The 12,535-nt window shown below is 47.2% G+C and overlaps 2 protein-coding genes across 3 annotated transcripts in view; one reads left to right on the forward strand and one right to left on the reverse strand.

Annotated features, from left to right (window-relative positions):
- Positions 1-1,728: 1,728 nt before the first annotated feature.
- On the reverse strand, positions 1,729-4,417 carry NAIF1 (nuclear apoptosis inducing factor 1). The gene is made up of 2 exons (XM_006834807.1): positions 3,907-4,417; positions 1,729-2,201 (listed from the first exon to the last, which is right to left on the reverse strand). The coding sequence occupies exons 1-2, from the start codon at positions 4,415-4,417 to the stop codon at positions 1,729-1,731; spliced, it is 984 nt and encodes a 327-aa protein (XP_006834870.1).
- Positions 4,418-5,509: 1,092 nt separating this feature from the next.
- Positions 5,510-12,535, forward strand: part of SLC25A25 (solute carrier family 25 (mitochondrial carrier; phosphate carrier), member 25) — a 39,323-nt gene continuing 32,297 nt past the window's right edge. Inside the window, exon 1 of one of the 2 annotated variants that reach the window (XM_006834810.1) lies at positions 5,510-5,864. In XM_006834810.1, the coding sequence (XP_006834873.1) occupies positions 5,619-5,864 (246 nt within the window). In that variant the 5' untranslated portion in view covers positions 5,510-5,618. The remainder of the gene's footprint in view (positions 5,865-12,535) is intronic. The other variant, XM_006834808.1, reaches the window with a different exon arrangement.

Here is a 12,535-nt window from a genome sequence, read left to right on the forward strand (position 1 = left end):
TACAAATGTGCAGGAAGTCCCTGCAGGTACTCTGCTGGGGTCACCACGCTCCATAATGGGAGCAAAGGGCTCTGAGGCCAGGGCTGCTGCTTTTCAGCCACACTGAGCATCGCTCTCTTTTGACCATTTAACTCTTGCTGGTTCCTTTCCACCTCTATGTAGCTGGCACTACATGCCTGCCTCTGTGGAGAGGCTGGTGGCACAGCAGTCTCCTCCCAACTGTCTTTGGGGACACATTTCCATGATCACATAGTGAAGGAAGGTGGGCAATGCTAAACACATGTGTCCAGGCAGGCAACATTTCCAACTTGTCTAGCTGAGATCTGGAGCCTTGAGCTGTGACCATCAGTCCAGAATGGCCAAGGCACCAGCAGCAAAATGGCAAACTTGGGCAACGATTTGGGGAGACACAAGGGTCTCTGTAATCAATGGCGATTCTGAAAATGAAACAAACGAATGCCATCTGGGTAAAATCCATACAAATGTCATTAGTTTTGTCTCAGAGGAGAAAAGTGTAAAGACAGGGAGCCTCCTTCAGCATTATAAGGCTTGTCTGCTCTTCCCCCAGCAAGAGATGAAGGTAGGTAGAATTCAAAGGTTGCTCTTTTTAGGTATACTCCAACTCTCCCACACCTCTTATCTTCAGTGTCAGCCATGATGTCAAGTTAATTCTAGCCACGAGGTGTGTTAAGGGATTACAGCCTAGAGTGCGATGCTGAGCAGCCTTTTTTTGTACTGAATTTTGGGAACATGGAGCTAGTGAGAGGGAAGGAAGGTGTGGCCATGGGTACCGGAAGCCTTCCTATAAGGGGTTCAGGGACAGAATAAATACTACTGGTTTGCAGAAAGCCTTCTGGAAAAAACTCACAGGTCACCTCAGAGCTACTGCAATAGAACAAGTTTCCACTCTGGTTTGCTTTTCATTTCTCTCCAATGTACAGCACCCCAAAGCCTGAAGCTTGACCTGAGTCAAAAGATGTTGGGACAAACCACCAAAGGACTGCCCAGGACTCTGGAAGCCAGGTGGCAGCTAAGCCAGTCCCTAAAGTACTTAGCATCCCTGAGCCTGGCTGGCTGCTCCAAGTTTTGGAGCCATAGCTGCTGGCATCTTAGATGTATTGCAGAGGCTGCCCCGGGCACTAATAAGAATCTTGTTCTGCCTGGGGGTCAGGGGCAAGAACACAGCAGTAACTAAAGTCCCCTGAGAACTGAGGCACATGAGAAGGGGAAAACTGTCCTCTGTCACTCTGCCTTCCCAGGAGCAAGATATTACGAGATGGCCAGCACCACTGACATGATCTTATCCAAAGGATGGTACCTGGGGTGGGACAGTTCAGCACAGACCAGGGGTGAAGAGCACCTTCAGTGACAGCCTTCTGACAGCTGGCCTTCCTCAGCATGGGTCATGTCATAGGCCAGGGCTCATGGTAACACATGCCCCACTACCAGGGCCTGGGTCTGGGCCCCCAGCTAACTAATCTTCCAGTTTTTAGCAATGCAGCTCAAGTGGTGGAAGGTAAGAGAGCTTGGGTCCCAGAAGCCCAACAAGTTCCTCTTTCCTATAATTTCCAGTATTTCACAGAAACACTAGGTCCTTAAATGAAATGTCCATCAAAGAGAGAACTGTCCATGTGGCCGGCCCTAGTCCAAAGGCCAATCACAGAACCCACTTACAAGGCCCCTGAGGTTTCATCCAATCACAACAGATGGCTGGTTTGACTCTTGCCCTCATTGGATGATGCTGTCTGGCTGTCCGTTCTGGGCCACCTGGCCAGGATCAGGGGCTGGAACAGGGTTTGGCGTGTTGCTCTGCAGGTAGCGGCGAAAATCTTTGATCATGGGCCTGAGGACCTGTATGAGGACACTCAGGGCTGCCTGGGTGCCCTCCATGGCCTGGGCCTGGCGTTCCTGGGCACAGGCTTGTACCTCCTGGGAGCGGCGGATCATTTGTAGGAGGTCGTTCTGCTGCTCCAGGTGCTGGGCGATCTCCTTCACATGTAGATTGGTGACCCGCTGCTCCTGGATGAGTTTAGCAGAGTTGAGAGCAATGAGGCTCTTGAGCGCCTGTGGCTTGACGGATGTGTCTGCATGCTGGGTCATCATCTCCACTGGAGTATCAGCAGGCAGGGGTGGTGGGGCTTCGGTTGTGCAGTACTCTACCACTCCCTCCTCCAGGGTGTGATAGGTGGTCTCAGTGGGGACTGCATGGAAGAAATAGCAAAGGCAGAAACAAGTCATTTTTCACAAGGAATGCAGCTGGCCGCAGGGGGAAAGGAGGAGGCCATTTGGGAGAAGGAGGGAATTCAGGCCTCCCCTGGCTTGACAGCTATTCACATATAATCTAGAATCTAAGGCATTTAGACTTAGAACCTCAATCTATTTGGTAATCAAAGGTCCAGCCCAGGTGTAGCAAAAGTGAAGATGCTAATAATGACACTAACAGCAATTTTAAGGCAACTACCATGTGATCAGCACTTGATACTCAGCTTGCTGACTCCTCACTCATGATGACACCAAGAGGTAAATCCTGTCATCTCCATTTTCAGAGATTAGGAAACTGACTCTGAAACATGGAGTGACTGACATAATGCCACAAAGATAATTCAGCAGCAAAGCCAATTCTCTCTGACATCAGAGTTCAACCTGCTTACCACCCCACTGAGCTGCTTCTGGCTAATAAAGGCACCTCAGGGGCCAGCTGACACACAGCAGGCATCTCCTGGAACTCTCCACACAAGCTGTTTGCAACCAAACTAGTTCTGCCTCTTTTGGTACATTCTTGACCTCCATATCCCTTGTGGACAAGCAAAAAAGGATTGGGATAGCAGCAACAAAAGTGCCCAGTAAATGCCTCACTGTTTTTTCCCTGATCATCTTGTTCAGCGGGATACCTAAAGGACCTTCCTGCTCCAGAATAAGCAGCTAATTTAAGCCAAGGTTTGTCTTCCTTTGCCCACCTCAACATTCCTGAGAAGTGACACTTTTCTATCAGTAACTGCATGGATGATGGCACTCAGTTACACCCAATTTCCCCAAATCCCACTGAGAATCACTGATTGATACAGTTCATAGCCCATCACAAATGAGTAGTTAATAGTCACTAGCACAAACGCTTATCTGAAGTAACAAATCCAACCCGAGCACTTTCTGTTGTTCCTAGCTGAAAATCTTTGAAGGGATTCCAGGTGGGCTGTTCAGGTGTCCATGCATATGGAAAGATGAAACTACTCCATCAACTGAATGCCCACCTTCCTCCACCCCCAAATCCCTGCTGGAATCTCCCAGCTGGACTCTCCCTTCCTATTCCTAGTCCTTAGGTTTTTCCATAGGAAGAAAGTGTGTGTACTAGACACACATTTACACATATGTCCTACTAGAATATAACTGGTCTGTATTTTAGAAACCTCGGCGCAGGGCTTGGCACATTAGAATAAGTGCTAATGTCTGATAAAGGAATATGCAGATGGATTATTGGTAACTTCCCCAGGGGCATAGCAGTGCCTTATGAAGGTTCTGCTTTACTGAAGGCAGATTCTTTTTGTCCATTACTGATATTTCACCTGGGCATTATTATTTCCATTTAATCATTCAACAGCTATGTCCTGACTGCTTACTATGGGGATACAGACATGGTTTGTCTTCAAAGGACCACACAGTTCGGTAAATGAGGAAAAGTCACGGGCAGAAATGGTGGTGAAACACAGTTGAAAGCTATCAGCTCATCAGTAGTCCAAACCAGTGCTGAGAAAATCCCAAAAAGAACACATTCTCCCATGTCTGGGAAGCTAATGGTCTTCCAAGACCATCTGACCTTTGACCCTTGGCAGCCAACTTCCCCAGGTTGTCCCAGCTCTGGTTGACCCTTCCCATATATGTATGACAAACTGGGAAGGAGAGGTCACTCACTCTGTGTCAGGGTGACCGTGGCTGCGGCTGCAGTGGCCGTGGGTCCGAGGGCCACAGGGTGGATCTCTGTGGCAGTGGGCAGGCTGATGATGGTGGCCTCACCCAGCAAGTTGCAGATGCGTTGCTGCATGGGGGACAGCAGTACAGGGGCTACAGTTGGGCCACCACCGCCACTGCCACCACCTGTTCCGGGCCCACCAGCTCCGTCCTCCTCCGTGGGCCCAGGGGCCTCGCCACCTTCCACGGCCGCCCGGACCTGGGCAACTTTGCGACGGACCTCAGTCTTGAGATCAGACCATTTTTTCTTGACTTCGGGAAGCTCCCTTCGGCAGGTGGCCACAGCGTTGACCCTTCTCAGGATGCCGTGCCAAGCCGCACTCTTGGCGGCCAGAGGAACCCCAGCGTTGAAGTGGTTCACCAGCAGGTGCTTCTTCAGTTCTAGCTCCTCCACGATGATCTCCACCTCCCGCTCAGAGAAGTTCATCTTCCTCTTCTTGGCTGGGACTGCCATGGCCTTTCCCCTCCTTTTAAAATAAATTATAATCCCCCCCCCCAACTGCCCAATTTCCCCTTCTCTTCTTCCTCAGCCTCGCCCCTTCACCCACTCCCCTACAGGGGATAGGCCAGGCTTGCCCAAGGCCAAGTATCAGGCCTTCAGTAACCCCTCTCGCTACGCAAAGTGCGTAGGGCCCAGCCCTAAGCGGCCCAGCAGCTACCAGCCAGCTACGTAATGGCTTCCTGAATCTGCCTCTTCCGCCGGGGTATGCGGTGATCCGCCCACTTTTCCTCTCCCCGCCTTCCAGTGCTTCTTCTGAGGAACCCGCCTAGCCGGTTGGTCGCGGCGCAGAAATCAGGTCGGTCACTGGTTTTTTCGGTCTGTCGTTCAGATTTAAAAACCCCGCCTACTTAATAGAATTGGCTTGATCATTGGCCTAAACGAGTGTCTGTCGATACAGATCTCTCCGCCCATCCAACTCTTGTTCGCTTCCATTGGAAAGGCATTCCGTCATTCAATCACTAGTATTACGACTATTACGCCGTTAAATTTGGCTATTTTATTGGAGGTTTAGGGAGTTAGACTAGCGAAATCCGGTCTCCAGAGGATACTTATGGCTTTCGGCTTTGAACCATAATTAATTTTTAATTCCACATATGAACGCAAATTCTGTAGTTTACAACTGTGCTCACACAAATCCAGTTCATCTTCGGTGACAACGATTCCGTTCCCAATCTCTCTTCTCATCCTGACGACGCCGCAACCTAAACAGCGTTTCTCAGTGGAAATTAGACACGGGGCCTTCTGCCTGTCAATCATTGACTTCTGCCTATTGCTGCGTTTTGTCTCTCTTCGTCCCAGTTCAGCCAATCCCGGACTCTCTCAGTTTGAATTGGCCCCAGAGTCGGAATCGCACCGCCCCCTCTATTAATCCGGTAGTCTCTGGTGGTGTGGGTAGTCTTTAGATAGGCTCCTCCCCACGACCCGCCCCTCCCTGGTCGTCGTCCGGGCTAGTGACTGGCCAGAGGCGTCTCTGGGGGTGTGGTCATCGAGTGGGCGCGCAGCGGGGCGGGGCTCCCGGAAGCAACCCCTCCCGCCAGCTTGCCGGTATCTTGCAGCTGGCGCCAGCGTTGTGAACCTACCCGGCGTGTGTTCCGCGCTTTGCCCGCCGGACCGCCGCCTTTGCCCCGCGCCCGGCGCCCCTGCCTCGCGCCCGATGGTGAGCAGTGTGTTGTGCCGCTGTGTGGCCTCCCCGCCTCCGGACGCCGCCACCGCCGCCTCGTCGTCTGCGTCCATTGGGGACCCGTGTGGCGGCGCCGTCTGCGGGGGCCCGGACCATCGGTTGCGCCTGTGGAGCCTCTTCCAGACTCTCGACGTCAATCGCGACGGAGGCCTGTGTGTCAACGACCTGGCAGTGGGGCTGCGGCGCCTGGGACTGCACCGCACTGAGGGCGAGCTCCAGGTAGGCGGCACGCGCCCTCCGCATGGGCGGGCAGGGGGCCCCTTTGCTGCTCTCCAGAAGGGCCTGGTGACAGGTCTGGACGACCAGGCTTCTTAGACAGCATCTTAGTTTGGCAACTCTGCGTGTACCCCTTGAGCTGGGTGGGACACCTAATGTTCGGAAGGGTTGTGCCCTTTGAACCGACATGTAGACAACCCATTAGTGCCCTGGTGGGAGTCGAGTTCCTTCCTGACTTGGCCTAGGGAGAACGACTCATCCTGGGCATAAGTAGATGTCCGTTCTCTGGACCTTCTGATGGGTGAAAAAACCCCTTGCTGGCTGAGCTTCCCCTAAAGTAGAAGGGCAAGTCTCAGGAGTCCACCTTTCTCACCTCCTGACCTCAAGGCCAATGCTCCTCCCTTCCAATGACAGGTTCCTTCTTCCATCTCTAGCAGCACCGCCCTTCCCTCCGTTTCCATGCAACCTGTGGGCCTTGAGCCGGTTCCTCTCCGAAGCATGTGGGAGTGGGAGGAAATGGGAACTGGGATTTCAAGCAGATCTGTGACAATGTGGGTGGTGAGGACTGACAGTTCTCATGATTTCAAGCTTATCCCCTTGTCATACTTACTCCGAAAATGGAGCTATGATCCCTTGCAGGGTTGTAATGTGGATGGAGTGAACGAAATTTTGGGGAAAAGTCTTTCTAAAAGTGAAAGTGTTGTACAGCCAAGAGGGAGATTGATTGTTTTGTTCCGGAAGGGGTCCTTTGCCAAGGGGCATTGGTGTGTGTGGACAAATGGCCTTCTCAGGGACTGCCAGAAAGAGAAGTGCTGTTCTTTCTGTGTAAGAGCCTGGCGCATCTGCAGCTGCTTCCTCTTCTGCTGTCATGGTGTGTGTTACATCTGACTTTGTAGCTGTATCTACCCTCTCCCAAGTATTTCATATATATTAGTCTTAGCCTGATTATAACCTGAAGTACGACTACCAAGAGCTAATAACCTGTTTGTCTTCTGAGTCAGTTTGTTTTGTCCATTTGTTTGTACAACAAGAGAGAATCACTCTGAGCCAAGTATGAAGAAAAATCTTCTGGTAAAATGCCAGTGAATTAAACCAATTTGTTGGGTGGGTTAGTGTACATAGGTGTTTTTAACTCATGTCCAAGATTTTTTGGATCAACATTCAAGGTATTTAATCTACTTAGTATCAGCCTAGGAAGACCATGTGTAACAATATGCAAAATAGAGTCATTGGGTGAAGTTTAGAGACAAGCTTTACATTTTTTTTAATACAAGTCAGTTTTATACAAAATGGTCTGAGCTGGATGTTACCCCACACATAAGTCATTCTGAAAGCTAGCATGCCTAAACTCAGGGTCTCTACTTTAGAGGCTCAGGGATGTATGGGTGTGGGGTGAACCTTTTATGAACCTACACACTTGGCAGGTGCCACCAGTCACATTGAGGGCATCTAGCTACAGGAGCATAATAAATGTTTATACCATGGTTTGTGACACAACTGGACTCACAATGTTCTGGCACATCTGATAGTGATCCTAATCCATATTTTTGGCAGTAAATTTCTAAGGGCAAATAAGGAGAAAGTGATCATTTTTCTTTCCAGTGCTAAAAGGCTGTGTGATTAACCAAAGGGAGCCTTGTTGTTGTGGTTAAGTACCATCCAGTTGGATCCAACCCTGTATAAGGTTTCCGAAAAGCAGCTGATGGGTTTGAACTGTTGACCTTGTGGTTCACAGTCCTGTGCTTATCCTATAGCGCCACACCTAGCCCAATAGAATCACTTTGACCCTAAAATCTTTGCTTTTGTAAAAAATAGTGGCACATCCTCTAACTTCACAAGGGGGAAGGAGAATCAAGATCACCAGCCCAAGTTTAATTACTGTGAGGCAGAGGTAGACGTACCTTGTCTCCCCATCCTTTTTTACCAATACTAACACCAACCATCCCTCCCATGGCACACTCTGCTTCTTTGCTCAGTTCCACAATTTGTGGCAGTGGCCACACAGAACTTGCAGAGCATACTCACATTTATGGGGTTTATTAGGAACGTTTAACAGGTTACCAGTTAGGCTCAGGAACAAGTCAGGATATAGTTCTTTGGTCAGGTCAGCTTCTTCTCAGCCATGCCCACAGGCAGGCCTCTTGGGCTCTCAGCCCTGGCTTCTGCCCTTCTCCGGCACTTAAGTGCCCAGGGACATCCTACTCCTCCAGAAAGCCTCAGCCCTAAGGTGCTTAGCTCTCGTGCTCTGTGGGCTAGGAATGTGCCAGCCTCCTGGCTCTACCACTGCCGCGACTCATCACCTTACACGATCTCCAGTGTTACAGCCATCTCTCTCTGTCTTCTGGGTCTAGGAGGTTCTGACACAGGGATCCTGAGTCCAAAGAAGACACTCCACTCTCATTTCTTCTTGGTGATAGTGAGTTTCCCCTTGTCTGCATCTGGGATGGCTCATTTTAAGCCTAGCTGGATGGCAGAACTGATGAGTTCCCTTATTTGCATGGTCTCACCTCCACAAGGATGTCATGCACCTTATTTGCAGTATTAGCAAGCTATCGTGGTGGGCCACATGTACCTCATTGCATGGTCCCACCTAACCATTTGGTAGGAGTTATGAGACCATATAAGGAGCTCTGGTAGCAAAGTGGATATATGAGCTGTGCTGCTAACTGCAAGATCAGCAGTTCGAATCTACCATCTGCTCCTCAGGAGAAAGATAGGACTTTCTGCTCTCATAAAGATTTACAGCCTCGGAAACCCTATGCAGGGTCACTATGAGTTGGAACTGACTCAATAGCACATAACCCCCACCACCATAAGACCATATAAAAGTGATCCCTCACACTATAGACTCATAAGCTTTATAAGAAACACTTCTTTTTTATTCTTTGGTCTGTATATTTAGTACGAACTCTTTCTACAACTCATTCAGCTATGGTACAAGTTAAATTGTTATACTGTTTCAGGACACATTGGAAATAATCCGTTTTATTAGTTTATTATACCTGTAGAGGAGGTTAAGTTAGTCCTATTGTGAATTTTTTAAGTATTGAAGAGAGAATCTGCCTTTTTGTAAATAACTGGGCAACAGGAAGACACCCTGCTTCTTTACCACCATATTACTTCCTGTTGAAGTAGTATCAGTGTTAACTACCTATAGACAAAGCAGTACTACAGTTTTGAAGAACCAACCAGCTGCCTTCCAGTTGATAGTAACCCTGTGTGTCAGAGTAGAACTGTGTTCCCTACGGTTTTCAATGACCGGTTTTTCAGAAGTGGAGTGCCAGGCCTGTCTTCAAAGGTAGCTTGGGGTGGACTTGAACCTCCAACCTTTTGGTTAGCAGCACATCAAATGCATGAGCCATTGCACCACCTAGGGAGCTCTTTTCCAGAACTAGCAAGGGATAGAAGAGAACTCGAGGGCCCTTCCATTTAAAATGAATCACGTGCCATGGGAGGAATAGGAGTTGAAAAACACATCAAACTTTGGAAGCTGCTTCCCAGACACAAAAGACCTGTCTGAGATGCTAGGGTTTGCACCAAATTCAGTGCAAAGTTGAGTGCTTATCAGGAGTTGTTAGGTGAACCCTGGCCTCGTGACTACACAAATCCCCTCACTTGCTTCCAACAGCCTGAGTCAAGTTTTCTTTTTTAAAAACAAACCAGCAAGTTTCGGCATCTGCCTTTGTTGCAGAAGAGCTTGGAGTAGTCAAAGAAAAATCACTTAAAATGGAAGTGGGCAGAGAAACCCATGGCAGCCAGCCAGGGAAATGTTCTTTGTAAAGAGCAAGAAGCCTGCCCTGGGACAAAAGAAAAGAAGGGTTTATTAAAGAAAGAGAAAAGATGACTACAACGGTAGTGACTTTGTGAAAAGAGACTTCAGCCAGAGCTAATTATAGCATTGCCTATTTAAGGCATTTTCATGTGACCAAACAAAATCTTTGTCTTTAAACAAATTTAAACCATAGAACTCCACCAGCCCATTAGAAGAAGAAAGCAAGGTATCTACATATAAACAGTTGTCCTTTTAACTTAGGCTGTGGGGAGTGGGCTCTCCTATGAGGCTGGTGTTTGATGCAGATGAGATTCTAGATAATGGTGTGCTTGGGTTTGCTGATTTAGACACATCAGTAATATGACATGAGCTACATTTGCACTATTCATTTGGCCCTAAGGTGAAGTAGACAAAGCAGTGATTTTACCCCATTTTATAGATGAAGGAAAAGAAGTTCAAAAAGATCATCTTTTTGAATTTCTTTTCCTTCATCTATAAAATCAAAAATCACTTGATCACTAAGACAAGTAATTGGAAACAGCTTCTGAGTCTTGATCCACTCCTCATCATAACTACACTAGTTGTTTCTGCGGAATATGAAGAGTTCAAAACCTGGGTATTTTGAAGAAGGTGAAAAAGTTAGGAGATCTGTTTAGGACTATTGTTCCCCAAGGGATTTGTTTCAAGATTATGTAGGTGTTATTTTGTAGAAGCTTAGAATGTGTGTCCTGCTCTAATTCTGTCCTTGGCCAGAAAATTGTGAACCCATGCACTGGTGACCCTATGGGCTATCTAAAGCTGTAAAGCTTTAGGGGAGCAGACTGCTACATCTTTCTCCCACAGGCTGGTGGATTTGGACTGCTGACCTTTGGTTAGCAGTCCAGAGCTTCAAACACTATACCAGGCAGTCCCAGTTGACATGAAAGAATTGAATTGTTATTGTTGATGTTGTTAAGTGCCGTTTGAGTTAGGTCTGACCCATAGCGACCCTGTATAGTGTTTCCGAGGAGTGATTGGTGAGCTCGAACTGCCCACCTTGGGGTTCAAACTGACTTTACAGTCCAGAGCATTAACCCACAGTACCACACCAGGACTCCAAGAATTGAACGGAGGATCATTAATGTTAAGTTGGTATTGCTTAATCAGACAGAACTGCTGAACTCTATACTTTTTACTCTTGGTTATTTGTGGGAAGAATGGTTACCAAAACAACTGGGCTTACATAAAATATATGGAGTCCTGGTATGGCACTGTAGGATAAAGCACTGGACCTTAAGGTCGGTTTGAACCACAAGGTTGTTGGTTTAAATTCACCAGCTGCTCCTGACTCAATGGTACTTAACAACAACAACAAAAATGTAAAATATAAGAAAGAGCAGAAGAGAGAAGAAAGAGCTTTTGTCATAGAGGAGAGATGGATTTCATTTGGTGTAATATAATAGCCCATTCAAAAAAGAAAAAAAAAAACAAATTGGATTTAATTCATATATTAAGCTGATTGTGTAACTGATGTAAAATTGGTTCTTGACTCAAAGGAATTGTCATCAAGGCAACTAGAAAATAGTTTTTAAAATGAGTCGATACAGGGAAAGGTGGCGTTCAGGTCCCCAGACTAAGTAAACAATAAGAATGTACCAAGAGTCGGCCTATCTGGAGCTTCAGTTGGATGAATTCCTTTGATGTTCGAAGTCATTAATTATTGAAGTTTCACAGAAACCACAGGGGAATGACGGGAACAAATATTTTGCTGGTATTATCGCCAGTCTAACTAGGTCCAGCTGTGAGATGAATTCAGTTGAACAAAATTGTACTAACATAGGATTGTTGTTGTTGTTGTTGTTAAGTGCTGTCAAGTCGATTCCGACCCATAGCGACCCTGTATAGGGTTTCCGAGGAGTTGCTGGTGAGCTTGAACCACCGAGCTTGCAGTTCAAACGGCTTTGCGGTCTGGCGCATTAACCCACAGCACCACACGTCATTAAATTAAATCTGGACAGACGTTATTTTTAACTATTTCTTATTGACAGAATCTTAGAATTTAGACTTGGAAGGATCTCTGGCCATCATGGGCTGCCCTCCCATCCAGTGTAGGGCTCATTTTTCCTGTTGTTTTCTTGGCAGATGGTTGTCCAGTCCATTCTAATGTGGATCTGTTGGTGATCCTTGTTTGTTCTTTGCTAAGTCAGACTGAAATCTCCCTTCCTAACTACTTCCCAGTTGCCTCAAGATTACCTTCTGGAGCAAGATTGAAGAGGGCCCAGGATGTATTTGAAAACAACTGTTTTATCATCCTCTGTTATAAACAGATGTCTTCATCCATTTCTCATATGATATGCTGTCCACACCTTTCAGGGGCCCCTCATCTGAGGTGTGTAGCATGGGGATATAAAGTACAGACTTTGTCATATAGAACTGCGTTCAAATATTGTTTCTGTTGTTTGCTCATCCTCTCCAAGTCTGTTTCCCAGAAACTTGATGGTATGAATACCTACTTCATAAACTGTGTAGATTCAATTAGATTAGGTATATGAAGAGTCATGTGCAGTGCCTAACATACAGCTGTTCAGTAAATAGTTATTTGTTTTCCTGTTGGTGCTCTGAAAATAAGATGCCCAGGATTGGTGGTAATCATCGACATTTTCTCCTGGATTGCTGAGGTGAAAAGCAAAATGCAAGGGAAGACAAAGTCTGAGAAGGTCAGTGATACAGGGTGTATAGCACCCAGGTAAAGCACAGTGTAGTGCATCAGCAACCTAGAGCAAAATCCTGTTTACATAGAGGAGAGCAACCACAATTCTGTTGGTCTACATCAGGGGTAGAGAACCTTTTTTCTGCCAAAATGTAGATCATTCACAGGCCATACAACATTATCAGTTTAAAATTAACCTGCTGTATTTGGTCA

The sequence above is a fragment of the Chrysochloris asiatica genome, unplaced genomic scaffold (genome assembly GCF_000296735.1).
Source record: "Chrysochloris asiatica unplaced genomic scaffold, ChrAsi1.0 scaffold00014, whole genome shotgun sequence".
Lineage (NCBI taxonomy): Eukaryota > Metazoa > Chordata > Mammalia > Afrosoricida > Chrysochloridae > Chrysochloris > Chrysochloris asiatica.